General features: G+C 40.5%; 1 protein-coding gene and 1 pseudogene across 2 annotated transcripts in view; both read left to right on the top strand.

The window, feature by feature from the left end:
* The window catches only part of Herpud2 (HERPUD family member 2), a 45,332-nt gene extending 19,056 nt beyond the window's left edge, over positions 1-26,276 (top strand). Inside the window, exons 3-8 of one of the 2 annotated variants that reach the window (XM_087560860.1) lie at positions 882-995; positions 2,322-2,473; positions 21,682-21,804; positions 23,841-24,129; positions 24,839-24,953; positions 25,412-26,276. In XM_087560860.1, the coding sequence (XP_087416986.1) occupies positions 882-995; positions 2,322-2,473; positions 21,682-21,804; positions 23,841-24,129; positions 24,839-24,904 (744 nt within the window). In that variant the 3' untranslated portion in view covers positions 24,905-24,953; positions 25,412-26,276. 2 annotated transcript variants of the gene reach the window in all.
* Positions 11,405-12,068, top strand: LOC148003997 (charged multivesicular body protein 5 pseudogene; annotated as a pseudogene).
* Positions 26,277-26,964: the final 688 nt, after the last annotated feature.

Here is a 26,964-nt window from a genome sequence, read left to right as displayed (position 1 = left end):
TCAGTTTTATGCAGAAGACTTTGACATATGTCCGTCATTGTGTCCCAGTACGCTAGCTTGGTCTGTTAGCCGTGTCCTAAGTTTCTTTAAGGTTCCTGGAAGTTGATCAAGCCTCCCCACTCCTCACTCTGAGATCTTTCTTGACTCTGCCTACCCGTCCTGCTCATGTGCATGTAAGAGTCTTCTATCACTTGGGTCACTCTCTGCTGTTCTTAGTTGCTCTCCAGCTTATCAGCTTTGTCTTCTGTAAATGTGTATGTGGCCTCACTGAAGCCTGAAGACCAAGCCAGTCAGTAGTTAGAGTGCGTTCCCTCATCTGTACGTTTGTGGAAATAATTCAGAATATGTAGAATACAGTTCAAGGACATGCTCTATACCTGTGTGTAAATGTTATAGATGAAAATGGCGGCTTAATTTGGAAAGCAATAAAAAGCTGTACTTCACTTTGCTAAAATTAAGGCAAATGAGACCGAGTATATGTAAGTAATCAAAGTTCAGAAACCAGTCAAAGGTCTGTCCAAAGGTGTGTCGGGCCTCTATTTTGTTAGTGCAATACTACATGCTTTCCTAGTGAAATAACAATTTGTGTTGATAAAATTTTGTACTATTTGTTGCTTCAAGTCTGCTTTACATATGTCAAGTACTGTTAACATAGTAATTATTGGGTATTTAAACAACTCTTCAAGCATGGAGAGAAAATACTGAATTCAGAAGGCCTTGAAGTATTAAAATGGCAAACTTACCTGCAAACACTGATCAATTTATTGCTAACAAAATGGCTGGGCTAGAAAGGAAAGGAATTTAAGTCTTAAGTAGTTCAGCTTAGCTAGTGACTTTTGTACTGTACATTTTTCTTTAAATGTGATCTTCTTTAATTTTAGCAAGATGAGTATCATATGGTTCATCTAGTCTGTGCTTCTCGGAGTCCTCCCAGTTCTCCAAAATCCAGCACCGATGGAGAAAGTCACGGAGCACTGGCATCCAGCACCAATTCTGTGAGTTATTTTGAGGGGAGTTAAACTTTTCAGATTCTCTTTCTGCTCTGAAAACTAAATAGAGAGCTGGGGTATAGTTCCGCAGTATAGCACTTGCCCTACATAGGTGAGGCTGTGTGTTCAGTCCTTACCACAACGAAAACAAATATTCAAACAAAAAAACCTAACCTGAATAAAAAGACAGAACACTTGGTGTTGATAGGTTTGTTTGTTTCTTTCTGATCATCGTTTGGTTTTTTTGATAGAGTCTCATGTAACTTTGTTTGGTCTTGAATTCGTTGTGTAGCTGAGGCTGGCCTTGAACTGCTGATCTACCCGCTTCTACTTCCCAGTTCCTAGGATCAGAGGCCTGTGCCCCAGGAGGCAGTTAATTGTAACAAGCTTAGAAGGACTTACAAATAACACTGTATCTAACTTCAAGATGAGACTGCTATAATTAATGCGATTATGTTTTAAATATATAAAACACTGGAAAGCCAATTTTCTAACAGTTACTCATTGAGGAACTTTTCAAAGTTGTACTTACTGAACCATTCGATCATTGCCTGAGGGCTACAATCCTGATTGGCATCTTGTTGGCTTGTAAAAACAAAATTGTTTGTGGCATTCATAAAGTGATAGAAGTTTAGGGCTGGAGAGATGGCTCAGTGGTTAAGAGCACCGACTGCTCTTCCCGAGGTCCTGAGTTCAAATCCCGGCAACCACATGGTGGCTCACAACCATCTGTAATGAGATCTGATGCCCTCTTCTGGTGTGTCTGAAGACAGCTACAGTGTACTCATATATAATAAATAAATAAAATATTAAAGTGATAGAAGTTTAGAGTTGAAAACAGTCTGAAAATGTCGGGCAGTCCTGTTTTTCTAAGAGAGGGAGGCTATAGAGAGACCTTTAATGGCTTGTTAAGGTTATACTCTTGGTTAGTGTCAGATACTGCGGAAGTTTAGATCCCTGCTGTTCCTCATTCTACTAACACTGGTACAGACGTACGGTACAAGATATCTGGCTATAGTAACAGTTCACAGACTAGAATTGGTGGCACTATTTAACACTTGTTATGTGTTAGGCATTGGGAAAGGAGTTTTTTGTGCTGTAGTTTAATCTGCATAGTTTCATATGTATATTTTTATAGATTGTTATTCTGTTGTCTAACTGATAAATGCAATAATACTATTACAACCTTGGCTTTCTGACCGTTAAGGTTTTATTAAAATTAAAGTATGTTTTATTGGCTACGAGATTCAAATCAGTTTCTAAAATTCAGAGGAATTTTATAAATACATGTTTGGCAAGACATAATTACTTTGTTTGCTTGCTTGTTTGTAGAATTCAGATCATTCTGATTCAACCACTCCATCACCCAGTCAAGAGAGTTTGTCACTAGTTGCTGGTTCTTCAGAAGGATTGAGGCACCGTACTCTTCCACAAGCACAGACTGACCCAGCCCAGAGTCATCAGTTTCCATATGTAATCCAAGGGTAAGTGAAATTATGGGTTTTAATTAATTATAACCCATAAAATTATTAAAAAAATTCCTTTTGATTTTTCATGATAGTTTTTAACTTTGTTAAAGTACATTTGAAACTTACTTATTTTTCAAGTATTCTCATATGCTTTATATATAAACAGAGGAAATACAAATAAAACTAGGCAATTACTAAAAATGAGACGCTGAAAAAAGTAGCAACAAAATATTAAATACTGACTAATGTATTATATAACCGCAGTGTGTTTGGCTGAATGAATAGACAAGTTGTTTTATTTTTTTTCCAAATTTCATATATTATACAATGAAATATTGTCCCTATAACTCACCCCCATGTTCCCAGCATGCCCTCTTCCTCAACTTCATGTTTTTGTTTTGCTTTTTGAAAAATTCACCAAGTCCAGTTAGTGCTTCCCATATTTGCATGAGGTGGGGCATTTGCTAGAGCATGGGAAACCTAGCAGTGGCCATATCCTCATAAAGAATGGCTTTCCCTGGGGCTGGAGAGATGGCTCAGTGGTTAAGAGCATTGACTGCTCTTCCAGAGGTCCTGAGTTCAAATCCCAGCAACCACATGGTGGCTCACAACCATCTGTAATGCGATCTGATGCCCTCTTCTGGTTTCTGAAGACAGCTACAGTGTACTTATATATAATAAATAAATAAATCTTAAAAAAAAAAAAATGGCTTTCCCAGAAGCTGGAAAGAACCCAGATGTCCCTCATCAGGGAAATGGATACAGAAAATGGACACACAGTGGAGCACTACTCAGCTATTGAAAACAATGACTTCTTGAAATTTTTAGGCAAATGGATGGAACTAGAAAATAACATCCTGAGTGAGGTAACCCAATCACAGAAAAACACACATGGTATGTACTCACTGATAAGTGGATATTAGCCCAAAAGCTCAGAATACCCAAGATACAATTTATAGACCATATGAAGCTCAAGAAGACCAAAGTGTGAATGCTTCAGTCCTTTTTAGAAGGAGGAACAAAAATACTCAGAGGAGGAAATATGGAGACAAAGTGTAGAGCAGAGACTGAAGGAAAGGTCATCCAGAGACTGCCCTACCTGGTGGATCTATCCCATATATAGACACCAAACCCAGACAATATTGCATATGTCAAGTAGTGTATGCTGACAGGAGATTGATACAGCTGTCTCCTGAGAGGCTCTGCCAGAGCATGACAAATACAGAGGCAGATGCTCATAACCAACCATTGGACTGAGCACGGGGTCCCCAGTGCATGAGTTAGAGAAAGGACTGAAGGAGCTGAATGGGTTTGCAACCCATAGGAAGAACAACATCATCAACTAACCAGACCCCCGAGAGCTCCCGGGGACTAAACCACCAACCGAAGAGTACGCATGGGGCAACCCATGGCTCCAACTACCTATGTAGCAGAGGATGGCCTTGTTGGGCATCAATGGGAGGAGAGGCCCTGGGTCCTTCAAGGCTCCATGCCTCAATGTAGGGGAGGGAATGTCAGGATTGGGAGGTGGGAGGGAGTGGATGGATGGGTGGGGGAGCACCCTCATAGAAGCAAGGGGAGGAGGGATGGCATAACAGGTTTCTGGAGGGGAAACCAGGAAAACAGATAACATTTAAAATGTAAATAAAAAATATCCAATAAAATAAAAAAATGTAAAAAAATAATTCAAACAGTTAAAAAAAAAAAAAGAGTTTCCCTAGCAACTCTTCACTGTCAGGCCCTCCTAAGGGGTTTTGCCTGGAGGTCTTTTGGTTGGGTTGCTCTTGTGTACGTCCTGGTCTTGTGCAGGTAACACAGCTGTAGTGAGGTCATGATTATTATAATAATCATGCCACGAAGACTGTTTTACAGCAGTCCCAAACCTCACCCAGGCACTCACATCCTTCTATCTCTTCTTTCCCCTTAGCCTTGGTCCTGGCGAGCACTTTTCTCTCAGCACTTTGTCCATCTCTCCACTGGCTGAATTGACTGAAAAATGTTTTTCTGACCACTGTTAAGAGCAGCCTAGGACTATGTGTACACACATAAATATTTAGGTGTCTTAGAGTTTTATTTCTTGAAAGACATCATACTAAGACAACTCTTATAAGGACAACATTTATTTGGGGTTGGCTTACATTTCAGAGGTTCAGTCCATTATCATTGTGGTAGGAAACATAACAGCATGCGGGCAGATATGGTGCTGGAGGAGCTGAGAGTGCAACATTTTGATCTGCAGGACTGCATTTTACAGTGGGCGGAGCTTGAGCATAGGAGACCTCAAAGCCTACCCCATAGTGACACACTTACTTTAACAAGGCCACACCTAGTATTGCCACTCTCTGTGGCCAAGAATTCAAACATAGGAATCTCTGAGAACCTTTTTTATTCAAACCACCACAGTGGCAATTTGACAGCATGGTTATTTAGCAAAATAACAATAGCAAGTTCTACTCTAGGGTCCATGACCTCTCCAGCCATGGACTTTTGACCAGACTTTCTCTTGTGGAGAAGGCCTCAAGCCAGTAACAAAACAATTAATTGCCCCCTAACAGTCATGCCTTTATTGTGCCAGAGTGTAGTTTCTCTGACAGGTCTCTGTTGTTTTATGCAGGGTCCACGGCCCAGGGTTCAAAAGACCATTGTACCTTCGGGCACTATGAAAGTTAGCCAGGCCACGAGGAAGTCTCCTGGTTACTTTGACATTGATTTTTGTAGATCTACAACCAGGTTATTTGGTACCTTCAACAATAGGGCCTTACCATGTGCTTACGGTGGTAATTAAGAGCAGCAGCAGTAGCTTGGGTTGTTTTGGAGACCACTTGGTCCTCCTTGACCAATAACTTGTAGGAAGGTATCTCATGCTTTCTATTGAAAAGTACACGTAGTAACCCATTTCTTCTGGGGGTGACATTGTTCATCCTTGCAGACTCATTCCATTTGAATTCTTATTGTTTTGAAGTTGTATTTCGAAATTAGCTTACTAACCAGTGCGTCTCCTGTTGGCATACCTTTTTTTTTTTTAACTTCTTTATTGACTTTTGTGTATCTACCACCCTTTCAACTCCCCAACACAAGGTAGGAGAGAAAGAAGGTTAGAGGGGAAGGGGGGCATAGACTTCTTTAGACTACTTCCTGCTGATTAGGGCCATTGGGTTCCTAAGTGCAAGTCCAATCTCCAGTCTCTATCATCAGGTAATCTGCAACCAGCAACCCAGCAACCCAGTAAAAGCAGCAGCAGATGGGCAGCAGTTGAGGCAGCAGCTGCCACAGTCCTTCCCTCTAGGGGCACTCTCATTTATACTTTCTTCAGAGTCTCCAGAATTAAAGCATCTGTAGCTGGCAAAAACCATGCCCCCCATCTGCAGCACAAGACAATCATAGTTAGTGTCTGTGGACATTCTGAAGCAGCCCAACATCCCACACCTGGGATTGAAACAGAAACATACATAACACAACTGGGATTTCAAAGAAGCCAAAATTCTCACTACAGTTTCTGTAATACTTCTTCATACATCCTTGATTTTGGTTAGCCCACCTATTATTGTCTCTCCTGTTCCATAACCCCATCCCTGCTTAATTTTTCAATTCAGTATTCCTCCTTTCTCTTCACATGTGTCCTACTATCCCTCCACATTTTATTAAAGTTGGCTTTTGTGATAGTAGGCTTCTGTATCCCCTCCTTTGGGTCATCCCTTCCTTTCTCCCCTGATGTTCTCTATATTTCCACACTCTCCTTGCTCCCCTCACTACTTCCCTTTCACCTCTGCTCTACTCTCCCTCCTTTTCTTACGGTATCTCCTCTTCCCCCAAGGCTTTTTTCTACTTTCCTGGCTTCCACTTGTGTTTCAAATAAAGTACACAAACTAAAAGAGATGGTCAGATGAGAGAGAGCATGTGGCATTGTCCTTCTGGGCCTGCCTCACCTCACTCAGTATATATTTTTTTCTTGTTCCATATGTTTACTTACAAATTTCATGTTGTTTTTCTTTACAACTGAGTAGTGTTCCATTGTGTGTACATACTGCATTTTTCTTATTTATTTATCTGTTGATGGTAGGTTGTTTCCATTTCCTCTCTGGCTGAATACAGCAGTAGAGAATTGATGTTTTAAGTGTTTCAGTGGTAGGATATAAAGTTCTTTGGGTATAAGCCCATGAGTAGTGTAGCTGGGTCAAAGGGCAGTTCTATTTCTAGATTTTTGTGGGACCTCTGAACTGATTTCCAAAGCAGTTACACTGTTTTATGATCCCACTAAATATAAGAGTTTCCCTTTCACCAATCCATGCCAGCATTTATTGTACCGTGTTCCCGATGTCAGCCATTCTCATTGGGTGAAGTGGATTCTCAAAGTAGTTTTAATTTGTATTTCCTTTATGTCTAAGAAAGTCCAGTATTCTTATGATGCCTAGACATTGGTTTTTTGTTTGTTGTTTAGTTGTATAGCTAATTTTTAAGAATATTTTCTTAATGTTTAAAGGGTTTTTGCTTTTTGTTTTTGTATATTCTAGACAGTAATCCTCAGTTGAGTGTAGAGCTGACAAAGATTTTCTGCCATTCTGTGGGCTGTGTATTCACTTGCTTCACAGTTTTCTTTGTTGTAATGAAGCTTTTCAGTTCTATGAAATCCCATCCGTTGCTTGTTGGTCTTATTTCCTGTGACTCTGAGACCTCATTGAAAAGGTCCATACCTGTGCCTCTGAGTTGAAGCTTGCTCTCCTTTCCAGCAGCTGGGGTAGCTGGTCATATGCTCAGGTCCTTGATCTATTTGGAGTTGAGTTTTATGCATGGTGAGAGATAAAGATCTACTTTCATTTTTTTGTATGTTGAAGTCTAGTTTTCAAGCACCATTTGTTGAAGATGTTGTCCTTTCTCTGATGTATATTTTTGGTATCTCTATCAAAAATCAGATAACTTAAGTTTTTTGGAATTACATCAGGGAATCAAGGTTATGTTCCTTTGGTCTTTCTTCCTGCCAGTACCACACTGTTTTTGTCATTCTCTCTGTGTAGTGTAGTTAGAATGAGGGATAGTAGTATTTTCTGAATCACTGTTTTCATTCAGGATTGTTTTGCTGTTCTTGGTCTTCTGTGCCTCCATATATAATTTTGGATTTTTTTTTTTGTGAAGAATAATGTTGGAATTTTGATTGGGATCATTGATTCTGTAGATAAGCTTTGATGGTTATTTTCACAATATTAATTCTTTGAATCCATGCACACAAAATGTCTTTCCCTATTGTATTATCTTCCTCAATTTCTTTCTTCAGTGCTGTAAAGAATTTTTATTATAGAAGTCTTTATTTACCTTGTTTAGGTCCATCCCCCCACCCTTTTATGACTAATATGAATGGGAATAGTTCTGATTTTTTTCCATGGGAATACAAGAAGGGTATTGGTCTTTGTGTGTTAATTGTAATGCTGCCACTTTGTTTGAATTATCTATAAGCTCTAAGAAGTTTTTAATTTGAGCCTTTAGGGTTTTTTCTTTTTAAGGATCCTATCATGATTATCATAATATCTTTTCCTATTTTTATTCCTTTTATCTCTTTTTGTCCTTTGCTCTAGCTAAGAGTTCAAGTACTCTATTGAATAGGAGTGAGAGAGTGGACACCTGCTTTTTTTTCCTCATTTTAGGTGGAATCGCTAAGGTTTCCTTTTGCGTGGTGCTCACTGTGGTTTGTTGTGTAGCCTTCAGTGCTCACTGTGGTTTGTTGTGTAGCCTTTATGATGTTGACCTATGCGTGCTTCCTTCATCCTACACGCTCCATGACTTCTGTCATAAAGAGATGTTGACAGATGAGCTTTTTGATACGAATTTGAATTTGGCCTGACAGCATTTTAATGAGAAATTCTACACATATGTTCTTCGGAAAGTTCTAAGTTCTGTCTATAATTTTTTTATTTTTTGTACAGTCTTTATCTGGTATTGATATCAGGGTAATATCACCTTCATAAAATATTTTGGGACCCTTTTCTATTTGATAGAATAACTTGAGTAGCATTGATATGCTAAGGACCAGCCTTGGTTTGGAGAGGGATTCTGAGAGAAGGGCGTCTGGGAGCAGTAAAACAAACAACTCAAAGTCAAATTGTGGGTTCAATCTGAGAGCCTATGTTCTGCTTTCCAGACTGATCTCTCTTTGTGTTCTGCTTGAGACAGTTTTCTCTTGCTCTTCTAAAAACTCTCTGGATAGCTCATCTCTTGCAGATCAAACCCAGTTTTTAATTTACATATCAATTCAGTCATTACTCTAGGTTCTCTTTTGATTATCTCATCCTGTGATCCTAGTCCCTTGATTCTTAGAGACAGAAAGCACAAGTGCAAACAATAAGATAGCTGGGTAGGACTCAGCCCTGAAATTACCATTCCTACTACACCTGTGTTGTTGTAAAAATATAAAAATAAAAAAAGTATAGCTGTCTTTTCCCTCGCTAGGTCCGCACTGCGGGGTCCCAAGATATCTGCTAGATATCTTGGCAGAAACACATACCAACTCCGCAGCGGCCCAGTGTCTCCAGCCACCACACTCTCCCATACTCAAACCCTCACATAAAAGAACACATAACACAATAATCTTTGACCCAATTGATAAGATATAATTGCCCACTTAAACATACAAAGCCCGGTACCATCCATCCCTTAGGAACATTAATAACAACCTGTAGATACACAGAGCAGAATCTTTTTTTTTTTTTTAATTTTTTTTTTTATTTATTCATTTATTATATATAAGTACACTGTAGCTGTCTTCAGATACACCAGAAGAGGGCATCAGATCTCTTTACAGATGGTTGTGAGCCACCATGTGGTTGCTGGGAATTGAACTCATGACCTCTGGAAGAGCAGTCGGGTGCTCTTAACCACTGAGCCATCTCTCCAGCCCCACAGAGCAGAATCTTAACATCACCTGCCATGGCTTCTCACCCTCTCCTCTCTCCTGTCTCTTTCTTTCTCCTCTAGTCTCCTCCTCTTCCTTCAAACTTCTCTCCCGCCCATCCTTCCTTCTCCTCCAATGACAGGCCTCCTTCTATCCTGTACCTACCCCTCACCTGTACTTTACAAATTCAGTGAGGAGGTTCTGGTGAAGTCACCAGATTCTTGAGTACGTGACTAGGCAGCTGTCCTTGGAGCAGTGAAATAAACATCAAAATACAGATAACTTCAGGGCAAACCACAACACACCTGTCCTGTATCTAAACTCCCTCTGACTCAGGCTGACCTTGAACTCAGGAATCTGCTTACCTTTGTATCTGCTTGTCTTTGTATCTTTCTGACAGGCTGGCTCACGGTGTAGCTGCTTCTGTCCCTTTAGATCTGTGATGCTCCTTATACAGTTCATATTATGTCCTTATATTTGCATAGTTGAGAAATTATATATGTTTATACTCATGTTTTCAGCATTCTTTCCCACAGCCTTAAGGCTGTCCTGAAGGTCAGTCACAGTGTTTTGCTGAAACAGACACACCCTGGTCTCCTGGACTCTGATTATCATGGAGCAATTAACCTTGGAAGAGAGGAGGAATGTGAAAATATGTACACTAATATATAAATAAGCCTTATGCCCACAGCAACCACCAACACTTATGGAGGCCCATGCCCTGCTGGTTCCATTCCAGGGGTTGGAACCATGTCATTCTGTCCCTTACACTTGACCATGCTGGTCTCAGCATTAATGTTAATTAATTCTTATAAGTTCTGGTAGAATTTTGCAGTAAATCTTCCATTTCATAGGTTGGTTTTTTTTTTTTTTTTTGCATATGTGTTGGGCAGTAAAGGGTGGGGCTTATTATCTTTATAATCTTGTTGCTGATTTTGGATCTGTTTAAATTATTTATTTAATCTTGGCTTACTTTTAATGTGTTAATGCATTGTTTGAATATAGGAATTTGTTCATTTCTTTTAGAATCCCAATTTCATTGAATATAGCTTTTAAAATAGGTTCTTTTAATTTTCTGAGTTTCATTGTTATCTATAATAATGTCTCCTCTCTTTATTTTGGTTAATTTGGCTAAAGGTTTGTCAATCTTGTTTACCTTTTTTTTTTTCTTTTTCTTTTTCTTTTCTTAGTAGTTGGGGACCGAACCCAGGGCCTTGCTCTTGTTTACCTTTTTAACCAACCAATTCTTCCTTTCATTGATTCTTTGTATTTATTTTTCTTTTCTATTTTATTGATGTCAGCTATATTTTGATTATCTCATTTTTTTCTTTTGGGTATATACTGGGAGGATGAGGGGACTTTGGACTGAGTGCTTCAAGCCTGGGGAGCACTTACTTGACCGTGGCAGGAGCTGGGCCTGCAATTTATATATGTACCTACTTTTATAGTTTGAGAATTATAGGGTTAAAGTACTTTTTAGAAAATATGTTATAGCCCTTCTCTCCCCATTCCCTCCCTGCTTCCCCCCACATGCCCATGGCCGGCCTCTATTCCTCTCCTCTTCTACTCTTCTTCTCTCATTAAACTTCTCCACGTGAAAAAAAAATAAAGAAAGTATATTATATATCTGAATTATCAGGGCATCCATGTCAATCTTTAATGTTCCTATTTATCAGTCTCCTGGACGATTTATTGATCTGCGGGCTTTAGTTTAGTAGGTCTCTGCATCTTGTGAACAGGGTTCAGGTACTACTGGGTTCACTTTGAATAGCAAGCATCTAAGTTACAACATTTCCATTTTTGCAACAACTTGCAAAAGTTAGTTCTCTTCTATCCCGTGAGTTCTGGTGATCAAACTCAGGTTGTCAGGCTTGGCAGCAGGCACACTTAACCACTAAGCCATCTTACTGGCTTACTCATTCTCACAATAGAACTACTTACTCTTCTGAAGAGTGATTGGGTGAAGAAGACTGCACTTTCAAGAATACAGGGTTTAGAAATCTTGATTAATAAAATAAATTAGCTGGCATTCCTCTAGTGTTTGGGTTTCCTCGCCGCCCGCCAAGATGAACCGATTCTTTGGAAAGCAAAACCCAAGGCTCCGCCACCTAGCCTGACTGCATTGGGACGGTGGATAGCAGGGCAGGATCCATTCACAAAAAGTTTCCAGGTTGGATGCTGAACTAGTGAGGTATAAGGATCAGCTCAAGAAGATGAGAGAGGGTCCTGCTAAGAACATGGTCGAACAGAAAGCTCTGAGGGTTTTGAAGCAAAAGTGGATGTTTGAGCGAGACACCCTTGCCCAACAGTTCTTTAATATGGAGCAAGCTAATTACACCATCCAGTCACTGGAGGACAGCAGGACCGTGGTTGATGCCATGAAATTAGGAGTAAAGGGAATGAGGAAGGCTTACAAGGAAGTCAGAGTCGACCAGATTGAGGATATACAAGGCCAGCTGGAAGACATGGTGGAAGATGCAAACGGGACCCAGGAAGCCCTGGGCCGCACCTACGGCACCCCAGAACTAGATGAGGCCACAGCAGCTTCTGCACCCGCACGCAGTTCCAGAAGGTGCTCCCACTGACAGAAAACAAGGATGGAGTGCTGGTGGCTGACTTTGGACTGCCACAGATTCCAGCTTCATAGACATAGCGTTCCTGCATGTGATTAAAACAAAACAAAACAAAACAAAACAAAACAATTCTGGGACTAGGAATTATCTCCCAGTTTACCAAACAGATTTCCTTTCTTTGAAGGAAAAGCTAATCACACTGCTCCTGTCTTTTTATTTTTTTCCATTAAGGAACTCATTGCTTGGAGGAAGCTGTCTTTACTAAAATTTGATTCTTTTTTTTTTCTCTTAGGAAAGATTAACTGAAAAGTACCTTTGACTTTGTATGACTTGTTTTCATTCATTAAGAATAATCTGGGGTTGGGGATTTAGCTCAGTGGTAGAGGCCCTGGGTTCGGTCCCCAGCTCTGAAGAAAAAAAAAAGAATAATCTGAAATTAAACCAAGGAGACGAGACTCTAAATTCTCTGGTAGTATGATGATCTATTGGTAAGATAAAGATTATGGATGAGATTGAGACTGCTGATACTACACTTCAGAACCGTTGTCTATTGTGGCATTGCAGATGGGTTTAAGTGGTGTCATCCTCTGATGGGTTTTGTTGTGTCACGTGAGTAAGTCATTACTCCGTCTACTGTTGGAATAAACTGTCACTACTGTATCATGAGTTATTGATTCCATGGTTCCCTCAGTAGAATAGCCTGACTTGTAATGAACAATGGATATTTCTTGATATTTAATGTATAGGACATTTATTTATACTCAAATAATTTTCAAAAGGAAAAACATTAATATTAATTTATATTTAAATAAATGTATTTTATATTTAAAATATAAAAATATAATAACATTATTATTATTATTATTATTATTATTATTATTATTAGTAGTAGTAGTAGTAGTAGTAGTGGTAGTATTTTGGGGTTGGAGGCCATAGTGCATCCTTATGAAGTTGGTTCTTTCCTTCCACCTTTACTGGGTTCTAAGGATCTGATTCAGGTCATCAGACTATATTAGTGGATGGTAATCATTTTACTGTTGAGCCCAGCAGTCTAATTTTTAAATTTCACTTTATAATTCACTTTATAATTTGTGTATGGGTATTTTGCCTGCATGTGTGTCTGTGCTTCATGTGTGAGTCTGTACCTGCAGAAGCCAGAAGAGGGCATTGGATTCTCTGGAACTGGAATTAGGAACAGTTGTGAGCTACCATGTGAGTGCTTGTAATCAAACCTCAGGCCTCTGAAAGAGCAAGTGGTGCTTTTAGCAGCTAACCCATCTCTCCAGACTGTCCCTGCTTCTACTCCATAATCACTCTCTAAAAGGCGCCACACGTTTCTTATGAGTGAGTCCTTGGAGCTGAGGTGTGTAAAACCACGCTGTTTTCAGGTTATGCCAAACATTCATGCTGTTCAGAATCCACAGAGGAGGGAGCCTTTTACAAACCTTTCTGTGGAAACCTCATGTATAGCCATTACATCAAGTTCCTTAGTGAGGCAGTTCCATAGGAGATGTAGCCAACAGTCACAGGTAAAACACATCTTTCAGTTCGGAGAGCAAAATCTGGGAGAACACTGTTTGAGCCTGTGTGGTGTAGGAAAGCAGAATCTATTACTGGGTACTTCTGTTTTCATTGTGTGCTTTTGAATGTAACAGTGATAACTGTTGTACATTGTAACACTGTATATCAAACCACGGTCCTGGCCCTACAGTGGTAATGGAGCTGAAAATGAAAAGGTAGGTGGTAATGGGGTGATATGACCAAAGATAGGTCTGGTAAACAGGACAGCAGAAACAGTTCATATGGCTTAGAACTTTTATCAAAATTCATTTTTCCTAATGTAGGAAAGCAAAGATGGATAGTAAAATACAACAAACCCCATTTCTCTCATATTTCTTGAAGTCTTTCCTACTTCCTGTCGTGTTAAGAGGAAGCTGGTTTTAGAGTTCTCTAAAGTGTCTTAGGAACCCTCTGTCTTAAGAAAATGATTACTAGGGCTGGAGAGGTGACTTTGCAGTTAAGAGTGCTTGCCCTTGCAGAGAACCCGGCTTCACTGCTTGTCACCTTGTGTTAAGGAGCTGTCCACTACCTTTAACTCCAGCTAGAGGAGGCAGACCACCCTTTACTAGCCTCTATGGACGTACACGTGGTGCGTGCTCTCTCTCTCTAAAATATTTTTTAAAATGATTGTTATAAATCAGTAGTTATGGGGCTGGGGATTTAGCTCAGCGGTAGAGCGCTTACCTAGGAAGCGCAAGGCCCTGGGTTCGGTCCCCAGCTCCGAAAAAAAAAAAAAAAAGAACCAATAAATCAGTAGTTATTTGTAAAAGGCAGTATCCTCAGAGTTTCCATAATAAAAGAATTGCTTAAAATATATTCTGTATTATGACAGTGACTTTTTTATGGTAAAACAATTCAGTTTATCTCAGTGTATAGTGAATGATATTATTGATTTCATTTGGTAATAGTGAGTGAGAGTGTCATAAATGAACCTAGAGGGATAAATAATAACTTTTTTTATTTTGGGTTTTCAAGACAGGATCTCTCTATGTAGCTCTGGCTGTCCTGGAACTTTCCTGTAGACCAGCCTGGCCTTGAACTCAGAGATCTGTTTCCTTCTGTCTCCCAAGTGCAGGGATTAAAGGTACAAGCCACCATCCGTCAAATAATAACACATTAACAGCTGTTATCTTTGATAGTTTTTTTTTACTTTTTTATGATTGTAGTGAATATATTATAATAAAAGAAAGCTGTGAGCCTGGCATAATGACACATACTTGTAATCCCAGCACTTGGAAGGCAAAGATAGGAAGCTTGCAAGTTCAAGGTCAGCCTTGGCTACATAGTAAGGCCCTGTCTCCAAATCAGCCACCCAACCAGTGAACTAAGTAACCACCCATCCAGACAAACAAGAAGTTTATAATATTGTAGGTTTTCAGAATACACACACGCATACACACGCATACACACACATCTGTAAAAGTCAGTAACTTTTCTAAACTGGGTTGTGAAATAAGACTTTAGAACAGTCTCTTCGCCATGCTTTAGCTCACTCCTTACCTGAGGGATGTTAGAAATTATCTTATAGGATTGTTACGTAGATTAATGTATGTAAAGTGTTTGAAACAGTAACTTACAAATGCATTGCTGTAGGTCAGTGTTGCATATTCAGCCAGTGTGCCTAGTACTGTAAAACATTCAAATGACGCCAACGAGCAAAAATAAGACTCTTAGTGGGCAAGAGTGCTTTTGTGACCAACAATGAACGAAGTTCAGTACGTAAGTTCTGTTTTAACTCTGTACCCAAGGCCTGAGTGGGCTGTTCTTCCCCATCACTTATTCCCCTCTCTTCACATACACTGTCACGATTTTACCAATGAAGCAGCACTTGCATCTCGGCCCGCTTTAACAGAGCTCTCGCCTTAAATGTGCAGGAGCAGTGCTTTAGTGACTTTGGAAAATTTAATACCAAAATAAAAGTTCTGCTCTCCTTTTTCTAACAGCAGTCCTTAACTAGTCTGCAGTTACCCACCACATAGCAGCCATTCCCTGTCTCAGGTGTGCTTGCTAACGTGGCTGGGTTCTTTGTCTTACTCCCTGGAGCTTCATGTTTTTAGATGATTCTCAGAAGCCTGCTAAATTTACCCACCATACATGGTGAACTTGACTTGAGAAATCCTGGGGTTGGTGATTAGAGCTCCCTTTGCCCTTGGGGAAACATGAGAAGAGCACAGAAGCACATGCTGTCTTGTAAATAGTGGTTTACAGGTCCTGTTTACATAGACTGGTTTTAGACTCATCTGTTGTGCTGTCATATTTATTTGACTACAGATATTGCTGACTAGTTTATTAGACACTCACCTTCATCAAGTCAGTTACTCTGAATTAGTAACAGCTTTGATGTTTGTATGTGAACTGAAAATCCATCTGTGGTCCACCACTCAGAAATAAACTTTACTGAAGTTTTTGCAATTATACTTCTGCATTTTTCTGTGTACACATTTAAAATTGGAAGACCATAAGTTTTATTCTGTTTATAAACTTAAAAAACACAGGCTAGAAATATGTTAGATCTATATAAATTCTATCTGGCTTTTCATTATTAGGTTATATTAATTTGTTTGCTACTCTACGGAGGCAAACCATATTATTTGTCTTTGTTGCATATTACTTTAAAGTCTCAATATATTTAAGACATTTTATTTTCTTGGTCACAGGTCTGTTTGTCACCTAGAACAGCTCTGCTGAATTCAGGCTCTAGATTGAGTTTAGGTCTGTTTCATGTTCTTTGTTGGTATGTCAGTAATTCCTCGGGATGTAAGGGTATATACTTAAGTCCTAAACTCATTTTAGTCTTGTGCATGTAACATTTTATTACTGTTTGACTAAACAGTAGTCTCATGAACTCTCAGTAGCACTAAGGTTGTGAAGTATTGACATTCCTGTGATATAAATACTCCTACCATGGCTAATTTCAAGGTACATCTATTTTTTAAATGAAGGTATACTACTTAGATTGACAATGCCCTCCATCCCCTAAACTTTAGAGACTGTCTAACACAACCCCAGTGGGAGGCAAGGAAAACCTCCCTTCATTATTGTTCAGATGGATCTAAGAGACTCACCCCAAAATATAGGCGATTGCCATTGTTCTTACCTGCCTTCCAGATTTGAAAGTAATAGGGTACTTACAGTGAAGACACCACACTCTTTGGACCCAGGACTTTGTGAATTGAGCTGGATCTGACCTGGAAGCCGCCTCCTGAGGACTAGCTTTCATAGTGTCAGAGGACCTGTGTAATGCAAACTGCCAAGGAAATTGCAGTCAGTAGTCCTAACAGTTTTCATGCCCGTGAACTGTAACAATGATCAGAACAGCAAGCTATCCCTAAGGTGCAATAAGGGCACTTATATCTTGGGGGTAACCAACAGCTGCCTATTGGATGTAAGACCCACTCCGTAAGAAGGAATTCATGCCTGGTACATCAGACCTAGCCCATTGCCTGTGGCTGGTGAAAACATGGACCCTAAAGGAGAGCCTACTACTGCTACTTTCTTAAACCAATATGATTTTTAACTGTAATCTGACCACTTATGTACACTCACCTTTCCTCAGAGCTGTTTTTGCACCAACTGGAGACCACTAAAGAGAGCTACAGCTAGTCAGAATGCATAGAACAACTTACCATAGGTTCTCATCCCCAACTGCTATATCTGTAAATCCACCCCATAACAAAGGCTCGAGAAATGCTGTGCAAGAACAGGCAGAACGATTGTAGGAGCCAGAGGACCAGGACATCTGCTTCGAGATAGCGTCATCTGTGGATAACAGGGAAGCTGCACCTATGAGATCTCAGCAATATATCACAAAGTGCCCGATAGAGCACTCGGTCCTCACAGAAACCTCATGAGCACAACCTTCCCTGTCTGTATTTCTATTAAAATTTTGATCTTGTGAACTCATACTGGAATATTCTGTTGCTTCTTAGCCTATAGCTGGAAACTTGTCCATATTCATTAGCAAACCTATGTACTACGTGGTGATGTTCGTCAGAGCAGTGACCCTGCTTCTTGGTACCAATTTTCTGTAGTTACTTTTCTGTTACTGCACTAGAAACCTGGTTAAAGTATCACACGGAGTAATGACTTGTTTTGGTTCATAGCTTATGGAGAAAATACCCATCAAGGGTGGAAGGCATGGTGGTGAGGGAAGATGAGGCAGTAGAACCAGGTTATGATTGTACCACCTGTGCTGTTAAGGTAAACTGTGGTTCACTGTACATGGGGGCAGCACATAGTGTAGGAGCTGTCGTGGGTGGAAAGGGGTGTTGAGTCACAAGATAGAGTGGAGGGTACAAAACTCTTCTAGTCATCTGGATTATAGTGATGATTTTGATGAAGATACTATAGAAGCTTGAAGAAATTCATGATATACTCCAGCCAAAACAAACAAACAGACAAAAACAAAAACAAAAAACCCCACCTCAAATCAAATAGAAAGTAGATTTAAAAAAAAAAAGGCAAGAATCTAAGCAAAACAAGAAAAAGCTCCCAAGACACCAGACAATCTTCTGTAGAAGATATTAAAGCAAAAATACAAGCAAATATAGAAAAAGTTGTTTCTCTTCCCAAATGAAAGTCAAGTTTACTTATTACATGAATTGCTTCCAAATAACTGACCAGGAGGATGTTTACGGTCTCTGGCAGTGGAAGAAATATTTTTAAGAATATAGTTTTAGGTGCTGGAGAGATGTCTCAGTGGTTAAGAATATTCGTTGCAACTACAGAGGACCTGGATTCAGTTGCCAGCACCCACATAGTGGCTTACAGCCATCAGTAATTCCACATCCAGATCAGATGTCTTCTTGTGATCTCTGCAGGTACCAGGCACATGTGTAGTACACATACATAAATACTGTATACATAAACATTGATACACTTAAATAAGTCTAAGAAAAATTTAAAAAACTTAAACCATAATTCTATGTGAGGGCTACATTATCAAGTTGATATAAAAGTTTATTTCTGCGTGCTATTACAGCTTGCTGTATTTTCTTTATGTGGTGGCTTTTTTTTTTTCAGTTGTATAAAATGATTTTATGGGTCTACTATTCAGACATATTTCAATGCCTACTTCAATCTCCTTCCTGTTCTTTCCTTAAAATATTTTTACATTGTCTTCGTTGTTTTTTAGTTTAATTTCCATTGCTTCTTGGTGGAAAATTCAAGATACTTCTGTATATGTACCTTTACATATAATATATGTATTCAAGTATATTTTCCTCATTCTAACACAAAGTATAGCATATATTGTACATATATTGTACCTGGAAATAGAGCTCCATGAATTCCTACCGTCAATAAGAAATACAACCTTAAACTTACTGTACGCTAACTTGAGAATGACACACTGGATTTTCTCTCTCTGAGATAAAGGGAAGGAAAGAGCTACTCTTTCAAAGTCTGTAGTTTTCAGAGCTAAGACAGTTGGAGTAGATTGCGTGTACCCACATAAAAGCCGGTATGCCCGCTCTGGGAGTGCGGCTGGCCAAGGTGGCGGTAGAGGGTATGCCCGCTCTGGGAGTGCGGCTGGCCAAGGTGGTGGTAGAGGGTATGCCCGCTCTGGGAGTGCGGCTGGCCAAGGTGGCGGTAGAGGGTATGCCCGCTCTGGGAGTGCGGCTGGCCAAGGTGGCGGTAGAGGGTATGCCCGCTCTGGGAGTGCGGCTGGCCAAGGTGGCGGTAGAGGGTATGCCCGCTCTGGGAGTGCGGCTGGCCAAGGTGGCGGTAGAGGGTATGCCAGCTCTGGGAGTGCGGCTGGCCAAGGTGGCGGTAGAGGGTATGCCAGCTCTGGGAGTGCGGCTGGCCAAGGTGGCGGTAGAGGGTATGCCAGCTCTGGGAGTGCGGCTGACCAAGGTGGCGGTAGAGGGTATGCCCGCTCTGGGAGTGCGGCTGGCCAAGGTGGCGGTAGAGGGTATGCCCGCTCTGGGAGTGCGGCTGGCCAAGGTGGCGGTAGAGGGTATGCCCGCTCTGGGAGTGCGGCTGGCCAAGGTGGCGGTAGAGGGTATGCCCAGCTCTGGGAGTGCGGCTGGCCAAGGTGGTGGTAGAGATGAGCAGATTCCTGTGGGCTGCTCTAGGCTCAGTGGAAGACCCCTTTCCTTCTTCAGAAAAGCAAGGTGATGAGTAACAGGGGAAGGCACCCAACATTGACCTTTGGCTTCTCTGTATTCTCCCCCCTTTCCCTCCCCCTCTCGCACCTGCACATCTAGTATTAACAAATGTGCATACACATGTGGACACATAACAGACAAAAGAAAAGAACACATTCACAAGTGCTTTTGATTGGTGTATATACCCCATAGTTGTTTTGATTTGTACAATATCTCTTTAAGAATTTTTTAAAATTGAAAATAGATTTTTGGTTTTCATACAATCACAGTTTCTCCTCCCCCAACTCCTCTCAGGTCCTTCTCTACTCCCTACTCACCCTATCTCTGTGTCATTGGAATACAAACAGGCACCAAAATAATAATTGCAATAACAACAATAACAACATAATGATAAACAACAGCCGCCTCAGACAAACTGGAATAGGATGAAACAAACAAAACTACCAGGAGAAAAAAAGCTGTCTTCACAGAGAGACTCACATATTAACACACAAAAAAATCCTATAAAAACACTAAAAACTGTAATTCATAGGCAAAAGTTCTATAAGGAAAAAAAGAAAAAAGGGAAAGAAAGAAGAAGGAAGGGAGGGAGGGAGGGAGGGAGGGAGGGAGGGAAAAAAATAAAAATAGTACCCAGACAAATCATTATGAAACAAGGAACCTCCACAAGTATCATTGAGTTTGTTTTTTGTTGGCTGTCTCTCTACCTTTGGGCGTGGGCCTGGCTTTAAGAGTTATTTGACTATCTAATGAGACGCCGTTGGAACAGACTAACTTTTCATCTGTGCGTGGTTATCAGTTGAAGAAGATCGCTTTTGCATTAGGAGTAGGGCTGTGCCCTCTCCTTCCCACACTGGGACCCCATTTGGGTTAGAGGCATGTCTCTGAGTTCCTGTGTGTATTAGTCCTGGCGTGTTAGGAAGAGCCCGTGTCCTTGACCTTCTCTATCCCCACTGGGTCATAACCGTCTCCCTATCTCCTCCATAAGTTTCCTCAGCTCTGAGGTAGGGTTTGATGGAGACAGCCCCGTTAGGACTGAGTGTTCCGAGGTCTCTCACTCTGCAGTTTGTTGTGGATCTCTGTCTCCATCTGCAGCAGCCTCTGACAATGGTTGCAGAAGACACTGATCTGGGAGTGTGGCAGAGTGTCATTTCTGTTGCTAAGTCTCACATTACATATTTTAGAGTTACCATCTTACTTAAGGGCTGGGGAAGAAAAGCGGAGCTAGTTAGCTGTAACTCTTCTTCATGACAAAGTCATGATAAAATGTTTGACAGACAAGGGAGGAAGGGCTTGATTGGCTCACAGTTGGAGGGGATACAGCATTGGAGTGGGGAAAGCACAGTTGCAGTGTGAGGCAGCTGGTCACAGTGGGTCAGAAGCAGGGAAGTGGGCGGCTAGGACACTCCCCTTGACTTACTTCCTCCAGCCAGGTTGCACCGTCTAGGAGTTCCAAAACTTCATAAAACAGCTCCACCAGCCGGGGACCAACTCTTCATGATCATGCCTGGGGCATTTTACATTCAAATCACAAAACTAGTGTTTATCGAATGCAGAGTTTGAGAGGATTCCATTTCAGAATTAGGGAAAGTGAAGCATTAGGAAGTTAATGGTGACTTTCCCCAAGTTTTGTTAAATTAATAGAATTTTAACTTATTTTGAAACCATAAAGGACAGTTTATATTTGAAATTTTTGTATTTGGATGTTTATATTAGTTTAAATTATTTGGCTGCTGTATTATTAATAAAATTTTATTACTTGGCTATAACTTTCCTCAAAATATGTCATGAAATTTTTTGATAGCTTTGATTCTCAAAGGGAATATACTTAAAAATCAAAGTACTCTTGGCTTTGCTCACACTTGCTACATATTTTTGTAGATGACTTCTTTTCTCTCTATATATACTTGGGCCCAGGGCCAACTTAGGTAAAATGTATTGTGTTATTTGAAGAATATTGAAAATCAATATGTTTTCAGTAAGATTTAAAAAAAAGTGATTGACTTACAGTTCACAAATCAGTTCAGAAAAATGTTTTGTTTTAGATTTTTACACGTTTATTTATTAGTTATGAATTAATAGTTAATCTATTCCTTGTTGCAGAAATGTGGATCACCAGTTTCCTGGGCAAGGCGTGCCCCCTGGGTTCCCAATGTACCCTGCGTTCAGCCCCCTGCAGATGCTGTGGTGGCAACAGATGTACGCTCAGCAGTATTATATGCAATAGTAAGTGCGTCTGGGTTCACTCTTACGTCCTCTCACCGGAGCCAAGTCGGACTGGGATCGCACGCATTGCTATCACCACCCGGTTACTTCAGAGTTACCAGGAAGGAGTTATAAACTCAGAAGATACTTACTTTAAGTTAATTGGCAAATGGACAGAACTTTCCTGTTTTACATCAGACAAGGGGCTTTCTTAGCCCCTTCTTCATGCCCCTGATAGCAGTTAGCAGTATTCAGATACTTTCAAAAATGATACAGAAGTCCAAAACGAGAGTTTCCCTGAGAGGCTGCAGATCCACATGGAGACAAAAAGTCAAAGGGAAAGGGGCCACAGGAAGTATAGGGCTCAGTGTGACACATGCGGTCGCCACAATCCTTCCTGGCTGTGGCCGGGGAGGTATGTCATCACTGAGGCATGATGGCTTTGTGCTCCTTCATAAACACAGCTTCAGAGAGGCCATGTTGTCATGGTCAGCTGTAGTGATGACTTTGTACTTAGTACTGTTTTCCACCTTTTACTTGTTTGTGACCTCCATGCAAACCATGTGACATAAGTAAGACTTCAGTGAGCTTACTGATGAATGAGATCACTGTGTGCCCATCAGTTCACTTCTGAATCTCAGCTTCCTACCTGTAAGGTAGCTCACCCATGTTTCAGAGTGGTCACGAGGTAAGTGCTTTAGAAACAAAAAGGCTTATTTAGAAACAAGGTCCTATTTAGCCTTGTTTAAATTGGAATTTATAGTCTAGGGAATACCATTTCCTTAATATTCCATAGGTTCCTTGACTAGCTTTATAAACAGTCTAAGCATTTAAAAATACTCAGTAGTAAAACAAAGTACATAATACAAAATAAGTAAAAAAAAATGAGTAAAAAAAAAAATCCCTGTGTTGCATCCATGTTCCATCCCCAGTATTTACAAAACCATGTCAGTCTTATTCTACAACTCCTTCCCCCTTTTTGTTATAATTTAATGCAAATCCTAGACACATTATTTTTCTGAGGGAAAGTTATTTTTCTTTGTGAGACAGGGTTGTATGTAGCCAAGGTTGGCTTCAGAATGACTTTTTAGGCAAACATGGCCTCCAGTGGTTGCTTGTGCCCCTGGCTCCCCAGTGCAGGGACGTAGGCACGTGCGTGCCCAGTTTTATATGGCGCTAGGCATGGAGCCCTGGGCTTTCACTATACCAGCTCAGCTACATCCCCAAAATTATGTTTTATTTTTATTGTGTGTGTGGATGTGTGTGCAGACATATTGTGTCACACACATGGAAGCAGAGGACAGCTTGTGGGACTGTTTTTCTCCCTCCATCTTGTGAGTTCCAGGGATTGCACCCTGGTGGCCATCTTGCTAACGCTGTTTTGACGTACACAGTCACATTATCTGCACTTTTCAGGACACAATTATTTCTAAGGTGACAGGAGCCAGTGATTCTCAAATGGAGTTGCCCAAAAACCAGAGTTGAGGTTAAGGAGTGATTTTTCTCCCCCCAAGACTCATATAACATGTCAAAGTGTGGCCTGAGAGGAATTTGGTAGCTCTGAGGTATTATCCCACGTAGAATAATAAAATTAATTGAAAGAGTAAATTCAGCTTGGAAGCAACTTAACCAGAATATTTGGTTATTTCTTCCTCCTCTCTGTGTGGTCTTAGGTGGCCAGGCTAAGAGAAGGCCCTTCACTAGCTTACTGTTCCACTGGAAACTGCTTTCTAGGAAATAGAGAGCAAGAGTGTGGTACTGGACATTACCGTTATAAAATTTATAGTACCAAAGACATTTAAAAATACACAGTAGGGCTGGAGAGATGGCTCAGTGGTTAAGAACACTGACTGCTCTTCTGGAGACCCTGAGTTCAAATCCCAGCAACCACAGGGTGGCTCACAACCATCTGTAGTGAGATCTGATGCCCTCTTCTTATGTGTCTGAAGACAGCTACAGTGTACTTATATACATTAAATAAATAAATCTTTAAAAAATACACAGTATGGTAAAGGGTTTTTTTCTTTTTTAATTATTTATCTTGATGACCATTTCAGTCAAGCTGCAGTTACAGCTCAGGCCACGTCAAGTGCCAGCTCAGCCCAGCATGCTGCATCGTCACCTCTGAATTTGGCCCATGTTCCTGGAGAAGAGCCCCCACCAGCTCCCAACCTAGTGGCCCAAGAAAATGGGCCTGAGAATGTTCAAATGAATGCACAGGGCGGCCCAGTGCTAAATGAAGAAGACTTCAACCGCGACTGGCTGGACTGGGTGTACACGTTCTCGCGAGCTGCCGTCCTCCTCAGCATCGTATACTTCTACTCTTCCTTTAGTCGGTTTATCATGGTAATGGGAGCCATGCTGCTGGTTTATTTGTGAGTGATGGGTATTAACTGTTTGTGATTCTCTCGGTTGCTTTTGAAACTGTTTACCATAGGCTGGCATGACAGTCAGCAGTGCTGACTGGAGGAGTTTTAATGTAGGCCCTCATGTGTCTAGCATATTCTGCTACCCAAGAGTGAGGACAAGAGTCTTGTGTAAGAGTTTATCAGACCTGGTTAAAGTAGAGGTTTTGTTTATTGTATTTTATATAAATGTTTAATCCCGTGATTCACAGACACCCAGTTATTTAGAACTCAGATATATGATAAGTGCTCTCATAAGGTTGTTCTTTAAAGTTATGTTTATCAATAATGATCTTAGAAACATAGGTCATACTTTTCTATAAGTAGATTTTTTTTTTCCTGGCTGTGCCTTCTCTTTAAGAGGCAAAGAAATATACCTAGTTATATTTCTTTTTTTTTTTTTTTTTGTCCCAAAGGTTTTGTGATTTAATGTGTCACACTGAGCCAGTTATGTGCAATATAAGCTTTCAGGGTTGAATTGGGTTTTGTTTTGCCGGCATTACCTTGAGAAATCCCCTAGCTTGAAGGACGATACCTGTTCTTTATCTTTTATAATAGCTCCAGTAGTTTACTTTTCTTGAGGGACACTACTTAATTGTGTTACAAATACAAGTGACTGTGGCTTCTTTTCTTTCTGTTTCACTGAACAGACACCAAGCTGGATGGTTTCCTTTCAGGCAAGAAGGCGGTCAACAACAGGCTCCCAACAATGTTGACGCTAACAACGAGGGGCAGAATGCAAACAACCTAGAACTTGAAGAAATGGTAGGTTATGGAGGTTTGAGTGGATTTTTAAAGGCAGATAGCCCTTAGCCCTACATGGGACAGACACGATGATACACCCTGGATGTCCCATAGATACCTGTGGAAGGCCCACGGAGAGAAAGCTAGCGTAGAAACTGGGGTGGTTTCATCTGGGTACTGGGCGTGGAATGCCCGAGTTAGTCATAGTGTATGTTAGAACAAATGGGAAGCATTAGCTTCCAAACACAGTCTAGAAAGGAAATTATGCCTGCGGTAAAGATGTATTATATTGTCAGTTATTTGCACACTGCAGAATTTATGGATTTTAGAGTTCGCAGAGATTTCTAGTGGCCCTGGATTACCATTTGCTCTACTGACACACTCAGATTTCTTCTAGCCACAGAAAGCGTTAGCCCTCTGCTAATATAGGCTTGTGTGTGGTACCGAGTACTCAGGAGTATGTTTGTGTTGTTTGAAAGGAGCGCCTTATGGATGATGGACTCGAAGATGAGAGTGGAGAAGATGCAGGTGAAGATGCCAGTGCAGCTCAAAGGCCTGGGCTAATGGCTTCCGCTTGGTCTTTTATCACCACCTTTTTTACTTCACTGATACCAGAGGGGCCTCCCCAAGTTGCCAATTAGACCTGAAAAACTGTGCCAGCTGCAAAGGAGGGTTTGACTTTAGGAAAGTGGTTTAAATAACAGTGCAATTTTAAAAAAAATGTATAACTTTTTTTTTTGATGATCATGTACAGAGGTCTTTTCTTTAAGCTTCTCATGCATATAATATTTTAAGCACAAATGGACTACTAAGCTTGTGGTTTCTCTTTGTTTGTTTAAAGATCCTAACAGAACATAGCCTAACAGTACTGGTCTTCCAGTTTTATTCATTTCAATTATGTGTAGTGCGCTGAGCAGAACCACTGTGTGTTACTTCTTTAAAGAGCTGCTACACTTTAAATGTTCATAGCTAGATGGCCAGCCCTTCAGTGTGTACTTTGAATAAATATATCTATTTTCTGTGAATTATCCTGAAAGTTTTAAACAGAAATGACCTCATAGTTTTTAATAAAGTTTATTTACCTAAAATGTGCTAGTAGCATCTTGCCCACCCATAAAGCAATAAACTTCTCAAAAATATTAATTTTGACATTTGAATAAATGATGGAAACTTTCTATTTTAAGGACACATGTCCCATCAGTTGGAATTAGTACCTTAAAAGAAAAAAAGGCAGCTCTTCATTGGAATTAAGTGACACAAAATGTTTGATATGGCAGTACTTTTATAAAATATGCTGGAAATTGCTCCCTGTACTTTTTTAAATAAAAAGTCAATTATGATAAACAGCCTTATGGGATACTTATTTAAGCTCTTCAATACTAATTTACCTGCAAAAGTATATTTAAATTTTACAAGTTTTTTTTGAAAGACTTAATGTCTTTCAGGTCAGTTTGGCCTTTTTCCATTCCAAAGGGCACCTCTTAGTTTTCAGGCCAACTGATGCTGGCAGATATGCTCCCCGGGCTGGGACCTGAGGCTCCTACAGAAAAGTCTGCAGTTCTAGCAGAGGAACGCATAGCTATCGGAACTCCTGATAAGTGTATTTCCTTTTGTTGGGAGCTAGCGAGAAGCCTTGTGGGATTTGTTGAGAAGCAGCACCTTGGGGGCACTTTTGTGGAAGTGCCATAGTTACAGGGACACTGCAGGATACTGTGTCTCAGGCCGAGCCTCAGGAGGAAGATGCTGGTCAGGTTTGCCTGAGAGGGGAGTAGCTATAGGTTCTAGAGATAGTAAATGTGTTCCTGTTTTTACTTATTATCTCTATTTTGTTAATTTAATCACACCAGCCTGACTTTTAGTAAGTCTTGGTAAAAACAAACTAGTCAGGTGTCCGCCATGTTTTGGAGGGGCCTGATGGTGCCGAACAGCCGTGCTGCTTAAAGATGGTTTTCAGATAGGGAAAGAGGGTATACAGAAGTCGGGGGACTGGTCCGAAGGCCACTGGTGACTAGTGACAACCAGAACCATGTTC

Source organism: Rattus norvegicus, chromosome 8 (assembly GCF_021556685.1).
Source record: "Rattus norvegicus strain SHRSP/BbbUtx chromosome 8, alternate assembly SHRSP_T2T, whole genome shotgun sequence".
NCBI lineage: Eukaryota > Metazoa > Chordata > Mammalia > Rodentia > Muridae > Rattus > Rattus norvegicus.
This window is presented reverse-complemented; position numbering and strand designations above follow the sequence as displayed.